This window comes from Entelurus aequoreus, linkage group LG11 (assembly GCF_033978785.1).
Source record: "Entelurus aequoreus isolate RoL-2023_Sb linkage group LG11, RoL_Eaeq_v1.1, whole genome shotgun sequence".
In the NCBI taxonomy this organism is placed as follows: domain Eukaryota; kingdom Metazoa; phylum Chordata; class Actinopteri; order Syngnathiformes; family Syngnathidae; genus Entelurus; species Entelurus aequoreus.
Genome location: NC_084741.1, coordinates 20,329,217 through 20,344,785, shown reverse-complemented (window position 1 = coordinate 20,344,785; position 15,569 = coordinate 20,329,217). Strand labels below are relative to the sequence as shown.

Here is a 15,569-nt window from a genome sequence, read left to right as displayed (position 1 = left end):
TATGCCCCTTTAATTAGTGCATACTAAATAATTTAACTTTACAACCATATTATTTACCAGCAACATAAAGTGAAACAGAGGCAGAGGTGTCCTGCCACAGTCAGTAACAAATAAACAGAAAACAGTAGTGGTCAAATACAAATAAGGCAACAAGAGAAGTATCCTACACTTCTCTTTTGTAAAGTAAATCTGAACAGCCTATATGGGGGCATCTACATCATCTATATGATTTGCCTGAGAAGCTGGACAGGACCAAAAAAAAAAAAATGTTTTTTTTTATTTTTTTTATTTGTGGCGAACGTAATTATTTCGTGGCGGCCCGCCACAAATAAATGAATGTGTGGGAAACACTGAAGTGTTAAAAATAAGTCTTTTTTTTTTTTTTTTTTTTTCCAATGCTTGAGTCTCTAGATCAGGGGTCACCAACCTTTTTGAAACCAAGGGCTACTTCTTGGGTACTGATTAATGCGAAGGGCTACCAGTTAGATACACACTTAAATAAATTGCCAGAAGTAGCCAATTTGCTCAATTTACCTTTAACTCTGTTATTATTAATAATTAATGATATTTATCTTTGTGGAAACACTGATCATCTTAATGATTTCTCACAATAAATATATATATAGAAACAGATAAATATCAATATGCAACACTTTGTTTTTATATTTTCTCTAAGTGCACATTTTTCAAATTGAACATTTTCAAATGATCACTTCTAAGACAGTCTTGTGAAATCACAATATCCCATTTTAACTAGCTAGCCACTAATATTTTTTAACAAATCATGAATTACTTTGCACCATGTTTGTACAAATAATAACTCATGTAAAATACAAAAGTAAACTCTCAAATTTTTAAATCATGTCACACTTTGAACTGGACACCAAATCTGTTATCTGTTTCTTTGTCAGTTAGTGGGAAGCCTGGCATTGCATGCTGTTAACTAGTGTGTTGTACTCTGGTGTGTAACTTGACACTGCAACTCTGAGTGAGTCTTGCAGATGTGCATCAGTAAGGCGTGTTCTGTGTTTGTTCTTGATGAAGTTCATGTCAGAAAAGGCTGATTCACAAAGATAAGATTTTTCCTCATTGTTTGCGGAACCTTCTTAATCTTTTGGACATATTTTCACAGCAATCTGGCCTTAAGCTTAATTATGATAAATGTAAAATGTTAAGGATCGGAAATCTAAAGGGAACGTCCTTTCGAATGGAATGCAAAGTGCCTGTTTTGTGGACAGATGGACCAGTTAACATACTTGGTGTTGTTGTCCCAGAAAATCTGGAAGATTTAGGCTCAGTAAATTATGATAATCGACTAAGAAAGCTGGACAAAATTATGCAATTATGGAAAGGGAAATCCCTAACCTTGTATGGTAAAATGTCTATTGCCAACTCGTTAATTATTCCTCAATTTATTTATTTGTTTTTGTCATTACCAGCTCCATCACAAAACTTTTTTAAGATTTATGAGCGGAGGGTCTTCGATTTTGTCTGGAACGGCAAACCAGAAAAGATTAAAAGAAAGGTTTTGTACAAAGAGTATGAATATGGGGGCCTGAAACTTCTCAACCTTGAAGCTATGTGTCTGTCTTTAAAAGCATCAATTGTTCCAAAGATGTATTTAAACATTGAGTAATACACAAATGTCCTGTTGGACAAAAAACATGTACTGTATCAAAATAAATTGTATCCTTTTTTACAAGAGATCCCCTCCCAGAGGGGAAACAATCCACTCATAGTGGTGTTTTCAATTTTATGTGCCAGAAAAAAGAGACGATATTTTGCAGCAGTTAATATGGATGAACTCTAATATTGTAATAGATGGAAAGCCTTTCCTTTGGAAAAATATGTTTGAAAGAGGAATCATTTTTGTCAATGATATTATCAATGAGAATGGTAAAATTATGAAGTATGATGAATTTAGAGCTATGTATGGTGATGCTTGCTCAAGCTTTTCATTTTATCAACTAACTGGAGTAATTGGGAAAAGATGGAAACAAATAATTAATTATGGAACTACTAAATTATTAGTTTGTAAACCTCTAATAAGAAATTCTAGTTGGCAAAAAGGAACTAAAGTAAATAGAAAAATATATAATTTTTATTTAATAAAGAAATCTTTGAAGGCTGCCTCATACAACACAAATGGAAAATGGGAGGACTTTTTTGACTGCCCGTTGCCATGGGATGCCATATTCAAACTAATCTATAAAACCACTATCGATGTGCAAAATCTTTATTTTCAAATTAAAATTATTTATAACTTCTTACCCACAGGGAAAATGTTGAAATTATGGAATATGACAGAGTCAGATGATTGCCGATTTTGTTGTCAGGAGCCTGAATCCACCCTGCATTTGTTTTGGTATTGTCATATTGTGTCTTTGTTTTGGGTGGAAGTTGAAAAAATGTGTTTAAGGATTGGTTTGTTTATGAAGCTTAATGTGGTTTCTGTTATTTTAGGAGAGTTCATTGACAATCATGATTTAGTCAATTTAATTATAGTACTCGGTAAAATGTTTATTTTTAAGGCCAAAAACAGATATTCACTTAGTATTACTTTCTCTAAAACATTTATTCAGTATTTTCTAACTTTAGAAAGTTACATGGTTGAAAACGATAATGATGCCAAAAAACATTAAAAAAAAGATGAGAAGTCCTCAAAGGCTTATTTTGAAAGTATAATTATGTTTATAGATTATATGATATCTGTTGTTGTGTTGTGGTTAGAGTGTCCGCCCTGAGATCGGTAGGTTGTGAGTTCAAATCCCGGCCGGGTCATACCAAAGACTATAAAAATGGGACCCATTACCTCCCTGCTTGGCACTCAGCATCAAGGGTTGGAATTGGGGGTTAAATCACCAAAAATGATTCCCGGGCGCGGCTACGCTGCTGCCCACTGCTCCCCCCACCTCTCAGGGGGTGATCAAGGGGATGGGTCAAATGCAGAGGACAAATTTCACCACACCTAGTGTGTGTGTGACAATCATTGGTACTTTAACTTTAACTTTAACTTTAAAAAAATGAACAAGTAGATTATTAATTCATTTTATACCGTTTGTCCCTCATAATTTTGACAAAATAATTGAAGAAGAAATGACACAATATGTTACGTCAGCACACACATTGTCTAGTATGTTCACTATTTTATTTTAATACTTTGATTGCAATAAGAAACATATGTTTAATGTACCGTAAGATTTAATTATTTTTTTTAAATAAAGCCAAAAATGCCATTTTATTGTGGTGCCCTTTATTTAGAAAAGTATCGAAACACATTTTGGTACCGGTACCAGTACCAAAACATTGCTACGCAGTTGTTATTACTGAAATAATACTGTACCTAATTACTAATATTTTAAAGTAGCACATGTTATATTTTGTTATTTATTTTAATGATACAGTTTTGCACTTAAGTTCCTCCTGTTGTTTACATGTACCCGAGTAGGGAACGGACCAGTGGCTCAAGACTACGGTCTGTTTAAAAGAATAATAATAAAAAAATAAACTTTTCCTGTTTTATTCACAATTTCTTTGCTCTCTGCAGCAACAATGTTTTACTTTCAACAAGATGGCGCAACCAAACATGATAGTTGATACTGTTACCTGATTGGCTCAGTGATCACTTCCTGTTTTGTTCGGTCACCAGAGGGCGAGTACATTTGTTCATGCAACCAACCTTTATCCGTAACTTCCGTTTTTTCCGACCAATAAATATCTATCGACTGTATTTTTTAAATTGATATCGATTGTGTCTATTGCAATATATACCGATATCTAGAGATGTCCGATAATGGCTTTTTTGCAGATATTCCGATATTGTCCAACTCTTAATTACCGATTCTGATATCAACCGATATCGATATATACAGTCAAGGAATTAACACATTATTATGCCTAATTTTGTTGTGATGCCCCGCTGGATGCATTAAACAATGTAACAAGGTTTTCCAAAATAAATCAACTCAAGTTATGGAAAAAAATGCCAACATGGCACTGCCATATTTATTATTGAAGTCACAAAGTGCATTATTTTGTTTTAACATGCCTCAAAACAGCAGCTTGGAATTTGGGACATGCTCTCCCTGAAAGAGCATGAGAAGGTTGAGTTGGGCGGGGTTTAGGGGTAGTGAGTAGCGGGGGGGGGTGTATATTGTAGCGTCCCGGAAGAGTTAGTGCTGCAAGGGGTTCTGGGTATTTGTTCTGTTGTGTTTATGTTGTGTTACGGTGCGGATGTTCTCCCGAAATGTGTTTGTCATTCTTGTTTGGTGTGGGTTCACAGTGTGGCGCATATTTGTAACAGTGTTAAAGTTGTTTATACCGCCACCCTCAGTGTGACCTGTATGGCTGTTGACCAAGTATGCATTGCATTCACTTGTGTGTGGGAAAAGCCGTAGATATTATGTGACTGGGCCGGCAGTTCCCTTAAGGTTTATTGGCGCTCTGTACTACGTCCGTGTACACAGCTGTGTTTTAAGAAGTCATAAATTTTACTTTTTGAAACCGATACCGACGATTTCCGATATTACATTTTAAAGCATTTATCGGCCGATAATATCGGCAGTCCGATATCGGACTTCTCTACCGATACCGTTTTATCTCCCCAGCCTAGGACTGTCTGTAAATGTAGCTTGCCGTTAAAGCCACTGTCGGCCTGGGCTAATCGTCAATAAATCATTGAAATGGAACGAAAAATTAAAATGAACTCGATAAATTGCTGCCGTGTCTGTGTGTGTTTGTTTTCTTCGTCTGTCGCTTTTAAGCAGGGGTGTAGGAGGGTTCACTCTGTGCAGTTTATTCAATAGCGGAATTAGACGAACAGAGTGAATCCTTGGCTGCTGCCCCCGCGACCCGACCTCGGATAAGTGGAAGAAGATGGATGGATGGAGTGAATCCTCTTTTCTCTCCTCTTTTTTTTTTTCTTTGTGGACTTGGCGAAGGCATTCGAGCGTGTCCCTCGGGAAGTCCTGTGGGGAGTCCTCAGAGAGTATGGGGTAACGGACTGTCTGATTGTGGCGGTCCGCTCCCTGTATGATCAGTGCCAGAGCTTGGTCCTCATTGCCGGCAGTAAGTCGGGCACGTTTCCAGTGAGGGTTGGACTCCGCCAAGGCTGCCCTTTGTCACCCATTCTGTTCATAACTTTTATGGACAGAATTTCTAGGCACAGTCAGGGCGTTGAGGGGATCCGGTTTGGTGGCTGCAGGATTAGGTCTCTGCTTTTTGCAGATGATGTGGTCCTGATGGCTTCATCTGGCCAGGATCTTCAGCTCTCACTGGATCGGTTCGCAGCCGAGTGTGAAGCGACTGGGATGAGCATCAGCACCTCCAAGTCCGAGTCCATGGTTCTCTCCCCGGAAAAGGGTGGAGTGCCATCTCCGGGTTGGGGAGGAGTTCAAGTACCTCAGAGTCTTGTTTACGAGTGAGGGAAGAGTGGATCGTGGGATCGACAGACGGATCGGTGCGGCGTCTTCAGTAATGCGGACGCTGTATCCGATCCGTTGTGGTGAAGAGTCCTTTTATTCATAAAGTAGACACCACACAGACATCAATAGTTGTCAACACTCAATATAGCCTCGGGTCCGCCACTCGAATGTGTCTGTGTGCAACATGAGAGTGTGGTTGAAGAACAATAGAGGCTTCAATTAGAACTTTTTTGGTGATCAAAAAAATGAAATGAAAATGTGACATTTGTTTCTGTCACCAGCACATCAGCAGTCGGCGTCACAAAGACAGAGCTGCCGGCAAACCAGCCAAGCCCAAATACAGCCCTTACAGCAAACCACACAAAGGAACCACGAAACAGATGGTGAGTCCACAACACGTTGTTAGCATTCTTCTCTTTTGTTACTGCAAAATGTGCTTGTGATATCACATACTTAAAGGCTTACTGAAATGAAATGTTTTTATTTAAACGGGGATAGCACATCTATTCTATGTGTCATACTTGATCATTTCGCGATATTGCCATATTTTTGCTGAAAGGATTTAGTATAGAACAACGACGATAAAGATCGCAACTTTTGGTATCTGATGAAAAAAAAGGCTTGCCCCTACCGGAAGTAGCGTGACGTAGTCGGGTGAACATATCCGCAAAGTTCCCTATTGTTTACAATGATGGCCGCCAGAAGTGAGAGAGATTCGGACCGAGAAAGCGACGATTTTTGCATTAATTTGAGCGAGGATGAAAGATTTGTGGATGAGGAAAGTGCAAGTGAAGGACTAGTGGGGAGTGGAAGCGATTCAGATAGGGAAGATGCTGTGAGAGCCGGGGGTGACCTGATATTCAGCTGGGAATGACTACAACAGTAAATAAACACAAGACATATATATACTCTATTAGCCACAACACAACCAGGCTTATATTTAATATGCCACAAATTAATCCCGCATAAAAACACCTAGGTGTTTGTTATGCTAGCTCCTAGCTACTAGCTCGAGCTAGTTATAGCTCGAGCGGGTTATATGGACGGGACCCCGTCTATATAACCCGCCAATACAATTCAAACACCTGCACAACACACACACTCACTCAGCCCAAAGGACCGTTCACCTAACCCAAGGTTCATAAAGCTTATATATTTAACCAAAGTTACGTACGTGACACGCACGTACGGGCAAGCGATCAAATGTTTGGAAGCGCGCGGGTGGGACCTGATATTCAGCTGGGAATGACTACAACAGTAAATAAACACAAGACATATATATACTCTATTAGCCACAACACAACCAGGCTTATATTTAATATGCCACAAATTAATCCCGCATAACAAACACCTAGGTGTTTGTTATGTTAGCTCCTAGCTCCTAGCTACTAGCTCGAGCTAGTTATAGCAAGCGATCAAATGTTTGGAAGCGTACTCACGGTATCGCGTCTGCGTCTGTGTATCCAAATCAAAGTCCTCCTGGTAAGAGTCTCTGTTGTCCGAGTTCTTCGATCTTGACTGCATCTTTCGGGAATGTAAACAATGAAACACCGGCTGTGTTGTGTTGCTGACTTCCCTCGCAAAATACTACGCTTCGCACCGACAACTTTCTTCTTTGCTTGCTCAGCTTCTTTCTCCATAATGCAATGAACAAATTGCAACAGATTCACCAACACAGATGTCCAGAATACTGTGGAATAATGAGATGAAAACCGAGCTATTTCGTATTGGCTTCAATGGGGAAGCCATACCTCTGTTAAACTGGCTACGTCACGCGCATACGTCATCCTCCAAAGGAATTTTCAACCGGAAGTTTAGCGGAAAATTTAAAATTGCACTTTATAAGTTAACCCGGCCGTATTGGCATGTGTTGCAATGTTAAGATTTCATCATTGATATATAAACTATCAGACTGCGTGGTCGGTAGTAGTGGCTTTCAGTAGGCCTTTAAGTACTAAATACACAATAAGGGTGTCTTAATACAACTTTTCAACTTTCAATTCAGTCTTGCCTATTGGCCCGAAAAAGATATTGATCTGATATGATATTAACATGAATCATACATACTTTATTAATTAGTAGTGTGGGGCGGTATAGCTCGGTTGGTAGAGTGGCCGTGCCAGCAACTTGAGGGTTCCAGGTTCGATCCCCGCTTCCGCCATCCTAGTCACTGCCGTTGTGTCCTTGGGCAAGACACTTTACCCACCTGCTCCCAGTGCCACCCACACTGGTTTAAATGTAACTTAGATATTGGGTTTCACTATGTAAAAGCGCTTTAAATCACTAGAGAAAAGCGCTATATAAATATAATTCACTTCACTTCACATAGTGTGGAATGTTGGAAAATGTGAAAGTAATCAAACAGAGAACAATGGTAAGTATGAAAAACACTAAACTATTTATTATTAACTGTCTGGACTGGACCCGTGCTGTCTTACCGTATTTTCCGGACCATAGGGCGCAGCGGATTATAAGGCGCACTGCAGATGAATGGTCTATTTTCGATCTTTTTTTATGTATAAGGCGCACCGGATTATAGGGCGCATTAAAGGATTCATATTATAATTATTGTTTTTCTATAAGTAAAAGACTTATTTGTGGTCTACATAACATGTAATGGTGGTTCTTTGGTCAAAATGTTGCATAGATGATGTTTTACAGAACATCTTCAAGCCGCTTTCTGACAGTCGCTTCCGGATGCGCTGTGTTGCGGGCGGTCTTATTTACGTGGCCCACCTTCGGCAGCGTCTTCTCCCCGTCATCTTTGTTGTAGCGGTGTAGCGTGCAAGGACGGGAGTGGAAGAAGTGTCAAAAGATGGAGCTAACTGTTTTAATGACATTCAGACTTTACTTCAATCAATAACGCAGCAGCATCTCCTCATCCGTCGGAAATGTGTCCCGTGAAAAACCGTCCGACCAGAACTCACTAATAACTAAACATCCTTGGGTGAATAATGTAAACTCACTACACCGGTATGTTTTAGCGCTTTCAGGGCGAGTTTACTGACAGATATAAGTAAGAACTTTACACTACTTTATATTAGAAATGGCAACAGCGGAGGATGAATGTCCCATAACAAGAAGATAGAGAAAAAGAAGAAGCTTATCGAATACGGTGTTGACACAGACTACAAAGGCGGCCGCGCACAATTTTTCAGGACTTATGCAGATCCCTAATACAGATCAGCAGGTACCAGAAGGTAAGAAAAGTTGCTTTTGCATAATATTGCGTGTCAAAACGCCAGATAACGTCTTACCTTATACACCAACGACGTGCTGTCAGGGGAGGCAAGTGAGGCAGTGCCTCACTTTGCCACCAGGTGGCTTAACCACGAGATGTTCAAAAACGAAGTAATAAAATAAGTTTGAATATTTCTATTTTGGTCTATGCTTTCTATGTGATTTTGGTGTGGTTCCTGTATATTTTGATCATTTTCATGGTCAAAATCGCAGAAATTCCGTGTTTCCTGATGAAAATAACATAAATAAGAGAAGTGAGGCAGACACAGGTGGTGCCTCCACGGCCCCACACAAAGTGTATTGAGCGTGTGCGTGCGAGGGGGCGCGTGCTTGTTGCCACGGGGAAAAGGCAGGCCATGAGGCAGCAAGTGGCTCTGCCTCACGGCAGGGGGCGATATATTGTCAACTTGCAGTTCAATGCCTCTGCAGTACTCAGACTTGCCACACTGGGAGAAGTGGGGGCGCTCAAACTAGTAGACACATGTCTCTCCAGCGGAAGCCAGCCCTTTCCCCCCCTTTTTAAAAAAAACTGTATTTATAACAAACATGGCATTTTTATTAGAGTAAGCCAGCGTTTTTGGGTGTTTTTTGTTGGATGCAAAAATATTGTTTTACTGCTTGGAATGAAATTGAAATAAATGAATGTGTCTGCCAATATGTAGGATTATATAAACTGGACTTTAAGACAAAATGAATGTGATCATACAAAGTACGTTTTCACGGAGGATAGATATTGCTACTTCAGATACAAATACAGAAAGGTAAGATACACTCACAATACTTGATTTATTTTGTTAAAAGCAAATGGGACCAAAAAGTATTTAATAACAACTTTATCAAATACATTTTGGACCCATGTATCATATAATATCATTATGATAACATTTTTATGAAAGCGAATAACTCCCTTCTTTTGCTTGTTACTCTAATGTGTAGCCTAAATCAACAATGATTAGAGCTGCACATACGAATTTAAGTAAAAAAAAACCTCAAAGTATCTATGCCTCACCTGGTGTTTAGTTCACCGCACGTCACTGTTATACACACACCATACTAATACTCGTATGTTGAAGCACAGTACAATCCATCAAGCGGTGCGGCTTCATAGCTTACCAAAGTCGTACTAAAACATTTTGATGGATTTTTGAGCACCGTGTGTAATGTTCTATATTTTCAATGGAACATATAAAATGTTGTTGTTTACTTGAGTTATATTGCAGTCCACACGTATCTCTAATGTGTAGGGATGATGTTTGATAAGAAATTATCGAGTTTGAGCCCATTATCAAATCCCATTATCGAACCGATTCCTTATCGATTCTCTTATCGATTCCAGATAGGTTGTTGTATATGGTAAAAAACACAATATTTGGTTTAACAAAAGCTCACTTATTTTATAAGAAAAAAATAAAATAAAATAAATATTGACTGTTACCCCCCCTAAAAAAAATAATAATAAAAATATTGACTGTTGTTACCCAAAATGTATATTAAGTGGGATTTTTCAGAAAAACAAATATATACAGTAACACAAAAACAACCTGTCTCTGTGATCACTATAGGTGTATAAATAATAATATAGTGTATAGTGTTGGGCACAAAACTGAAAATAATACAGCTCTCCAAAAAGTGCACTTCTGCTGCTATTGGAACATACTAACTACACACACTATGACACTAAAAACACCACAGTCATCAATCAACAATTCTTCTTCCCTTACATGAGAGCGAAGCCTGGCAATAATTGCATATTGCCTGTTCTGCCCTCACTATACGTGTTGAGGTTATACAGCTTGGCAGACAGCTAACAAACAATCCAAGACGTCTAATAAAGTTCCAAAGCAGATTAATCCATTTAAGCTCTTTATTGTTGTTGATCTTGCTTTGTCTTTTCCTATCTTTACTTTTGTCTTGCACTGTACTGTTATTTTTTATTTTTTGAAACTGAAATACACACAATGACAAATGTATAAGCTATGTGATTCAATTAACATACTGAAATGTAATACACAATATGTAAATATTAGCTTCACACAAATATACAGTACTATCATCAAGCAAATACTTCTGAGTGTTGAAACTATTTTGATGGTGGAAATACACGACTGGCAGCCATTTTAAGTCCTCAAAACATCCATTGAAACTGTGCACAAAAATTGTTTTTCAATAAACATCTTAGTATCAAACTTACACACTTCCCACCTTAATATTGAGTTACATAAACAAGTTAAACAGTTTATTTACAGACTTATATTTTCCAAGGCTTGTAGGAGCTAACACAACTTGTCTACTTCTCAATTGTCTCAACCCGGAAGTGCCCAAACTAATGACGCGTAGTATTTTCATATCGCCACAAGGTGTCAGTAAGAGTCTACAATCAAATGTGCGTAACATTGCGTCCCACAGGGCATTTCCTGTGGGAAGGGATTCGTTCTCAGGGATTCGAATAAAGAACCAACTCTTTTTCTTTACTATAGTGGTCTCGATAACGGGTAAAGGTTCTCACAAAGGGATTTGAGTCCGAGGACTCGCTTCTTTTCTTATCGAACAACCAGGAAAACCGGTTTCGAGCATCATCCCTACTTATGTGTGACTGCCATCATATTGCATAATGCAGCCCTTTGAGACACTTGTGATTTAGGGCTATATAAATAAACATTGATTGATTGATATTGCAGTCTAAACGTATCTCCTATGTGTGAGTAACATCTACTAGTCGCACTTATCATTACACCATGTACTAAATAATATAGGTTTGAGGTCGGTAAGCAAAACCAGAATTATTCCGTACATTCGGCGCACCGGGTTATAAGGCACACTGTCGAGTTTTGAGGGGGAAAAAATGATTTAAAGTGTGCATAAAGTAGTCCGGAAAATACGGTATGTTAATTGATCTTATGTATGTAAATATAAAAAAATCCAGGAACAATTCACAAAAAGCAGCTCTTAAAAGAGATTTTGTGAGTAGTCTATCGCAGTAATTAGTAAGTATTGCAGGTGAGAGTTGCCCACGCAGACATCTTGTCAGGCCAAGAGGAAATAAACTCAGTGAAAAGGCTGTTAGGGGGGAAGGTGGCTGTTATCCGTGTCGGCGAAATGGCTTTTGCTGAAACCCATCATTGACCGAGTTAACGGAGAGGAGCATCCCTGATGAGCGGCGACTTCTGAGATCAACCCCCACTCCGCCCCTCGCCCGAGTCTGTGATTGATAACCCGTGACATCATCTGCTGTCCCGGAGCCGCGAGAGCGCCGCTTTTTCATCACAGATACAGAAGATTAGGCCAGAAAACTTGGGCCACCTTTGCACCCTATTAGCTGGCTGTGCTGCATGGCCGACGACAGCCTGAAATAACGGCGCCCGCTGCAAACGTGACAATCAGTGTGAGACGCTTTTGTCTTTTCGCAATCCTATTTCATCCGAGGCAATTGAAGTTGATCCTCTGGCATGTGTCAAAAACACTTTTGTTAGGGTCACTTTACTGCTAACAAAACACGTCAATAACAGTTCTGAATTTTGATGTCTGTGGTGAGAAAATGCTCTCTAAATTGTCACCATTAGTTAAAGTGGGGCTCTGCATTTTTATTCTATTTTATGTTGCCTATTACGCACACATATAGAGGTATAGCTCGGTTGGTAGAGTGGCCGTGCCAGCAACTTGAGCGTTCCAGGTTCAGTGTTTCCCATAAACTGCCAAGATACCTGTGGCGGTGGGGGCGTGGCTATGGGCGTGGTCACCATGACATCATCGAGTCATTTGCATAATTTACTACAATGATATGATTTTCTCTAAAAAGGCTCAAAAAATGTATACTTACTAATTAATAATAACAGTTTTGTTTTAAACGTCCATCCATCCATTTTATAATATAATTACAACACTTTATGTACATATTTATATACAGATTTGAACAATAAGTTATTAACCGAAATATATTTATTAATTGTGGTTCTTTCAAAAAATATATCTTATAAAATATAAAAGCTAAAATGTCTCTTAAATCTCTGCCCCTTTAATTAGTGCATACTAAATAATTTAACTTTAGCCTACTACTACAACCATATTATTTACCAGCAACATAAAGTGAAACAGAGGCAGAGGTGTCCTGCCACAGTCAGTAACAAATAAACAGAAAACAGTAGTGGTCAAATACAAATAAGGCAATAAGAGAAGTATCCTACACTTTTCTTTTGTAAAGTAAATCTGAACAGCCTATATGGGCATCTACATCAACTATATGATTTGCCTGAGAAGCTGGACAGGACAAAAAAAAAAAAAAGTTTTTTTTTAGTTTTTTTTTTTATTTGTGGCGAACGTAATTATTTCGTGGCGGGCCGCAACAAATAAATGAATGTGTGGGAAACACTGAAGTGTTAAAAATAAGTCATCATTTTTTTTTTTTTTCCAATGCTTGAGTCTCTAGATCAACTTCAGATCTATGTGTTGATTCTAAGTTTTCATTATTTTGGTATTTTTTCGGTTTGTTTGTTTATTTTATACCCTTTTTGTCAAATAACTTGGTTTTTTATACGGCAAACATATAAAATAAGCAATATTTCCCCCAAAAAATATTTATTTTTTGATGTGAAGTAATTGGACGTAATTCTTTCGTGGCGGGCCGCCACAAATAAATGAATGTGTGGGAAACACTGAGGTTCGATCCCCGCTTCTGCCATCCTAGTCACTGCCGTTGTCGGTCGACCATTTTAAGAAGGGGCTAAAAAAACGCCTTTTTAGCACAGCTTTTATCTAATTTCTCTGCCTTCTTGTTTTTAAAATACACTGCTTGCCTATCTGTTTTAGCCAGTGCTTTCATGCTTTTATTTCTATCTTTATCCATGTTTCTGTTTTATCTAATGTTTATCTAGTGCAGGGGTGTCCAAAGTGCGGCCCGGGGGCCATTTGCGGCCCGCAGCTAATTGTTTACCGGCCCACCACACATTCTGGAAATACTATTGTAAAAATAAAAAAGAACATTAAAAAAAGTGGAATGAGGTGAAATCTAACAAGAAAAAGTTGCAATGTTGACACAAAAGCTGCCATGCAGGCGTTTTTTTTTTCTTTTGTCTTTCTTCATTTTTCTTTTTTTGCCATTGCTCAAAAAAAAAGACAAAAAATCCATGTTAAAATGAATGTGGTAAATATTGCATATATTGTGTAGAAGCCATATAAAAACATCAAAGTTGTCTTTGACAAAAGCGCATAAAATCGACAGATATATCTGAAGTTGATCTCGTAACTTAAGTGTTGAAAGTAAAAGAAAAACCTAATAAAAATGTATCACGTTATGAGTGGGGCACCTTTTGGATCCCAAATATATTTAGTGATTTTTTATTCATCTTTTCACTGTGATTACTCAAAAATATGAAAGAATTAAAATCAATGGTGTCCTGCATTATTGATCTTTTAGGGCTCTAATTACTAAATACTGCATATTTCAGTTTTACTATAAAAAAAACTAAGTTGTTTTTGACAGAAAAGCCATAAAACATTTTTTACATTTTTTATTACTTTATATCAACTTGAAGTTGATATAGAGATTTACTGTAAGCGTTAAATAATTAAAAAAAAATAATAATCTGACTTATTTTAAACATTTTTAATGACTGCGACCCTTTATGGTCCCCGGGACCCCTGAAGGTAAAGTAAATAAAAAATGCATATATTTTGTTATGGTTTGAAAATTAAAAATATCAAAATGGCCTCCTCATGCTTTAATTTTTCCGTGTGCGGCCCTCAGTGGAAAAAGTTTGGACACCCCTGATCTAGTGTGTCATGTTTTAATTTATATTTACATTTTTTATTATATATTCTGACTTTCCAATTTTTATTTTTATTTACTTTTTAATACTTTGTAGCACTTTGACATTTTAACAAATGTAAAGTGCGTTACAAATGTAATTCATTATTATTATTATTGTTATTGTTGTGTCCTTGGGCAAGACACTTTACCCACCTGCTCCCAGTGCCACCCACACTGGTTTAAAAATGTAACTTAGATAATGGGTTTCATAATGTAAAGCGCTTTGAGTCACTAGAGAAAAGCGCTATATAAATATAATTCACTTGACTCCACATATGGTCTTCTGTTGTTATGCATTCTAAATCATAAATAACCTCTAGCAAGAGGTGGCTAACAATGCAGGTAATGAGGATTTGATCTATCCCGCCTATAAAGTATATATGTGACGTAGTAACATTCATAGATACATGTAATATTTACGTGTTTTGCTCAATTTAAGCAGACGGCCGCATATTAATTTAACAATGTTCACTTTTCACTTTCAACGCTTATCACTCATCTTCTAAATCTTGTATCTCATTCTCCGTTTTCAAAGAAATAAACTTCTGCATCACAATATGACCCAAAGTAGTCGTCGTCGTCTCTCGTGAAGTCTGCATAATTAGTAGTGTTGTTGAAGGAAATAGTTGTGATGCGTCTGTCAAATTAATGTGCGACCGTATGGCTAAAATAATAATTACAAATAAATAATAAATACAAATTCCACCCAAAAAAGTGTAGTTCCCCTTTTACAAAGACTATAAAGTTCACTTTTTTTTTCTTTTTTACAAAAACACATACACTAGGTTTGTCGCGTACACTAAGTGGTCTCTGATAGTTATGGAAACAGACAGAAACATTTCATAAATTGAATAAATTAACATTTTTAGTGTACAAGAAGTCCCCAATCCATGTTTTCAAAAACAAGCAAGTTAAGTTCGCAGAAGACTCAATTTGTCTTAAGAACACATTAATCGAGAACTGTAACTCGCCATCGATATTACAAAGACGTACGTGAGACTAAAGACTTAATTGTAGTCAGTGTATACAAAAACACGTTTATTAGGTTGTTCGCACAGAATCGTCAAAATAACCTCTGGTAGGTTCATTAAAGACTAAATGCA

General features: G+C 37.7%; 1 protein-coding gene across 5 annotated transcripts in view; it reads left to right on the top strand.

Moving 5' to 3' along the window:
- Nucleotides 1-15,569, top strand: part of znf385d (zinc finger protein 385D) — a 528,085-nt gene that overhangs the window by 499,090 nt on the left and 13,426 nt on the right. For all 5 annotated transcript variants that reach the window (XM_062062667.1, XM_062062664.1, XM_062062665.1 and 2 more), the window contains one exon: nt 5,705-5,806. In XM_062062667.1, the coding sequence (XP_061918651.1) occupies nt 5,705-5,806 (102 nt within the window). The remainder of the gene's footprint in view (nt 1-5,704; nt 5,807-15,569) is intronic.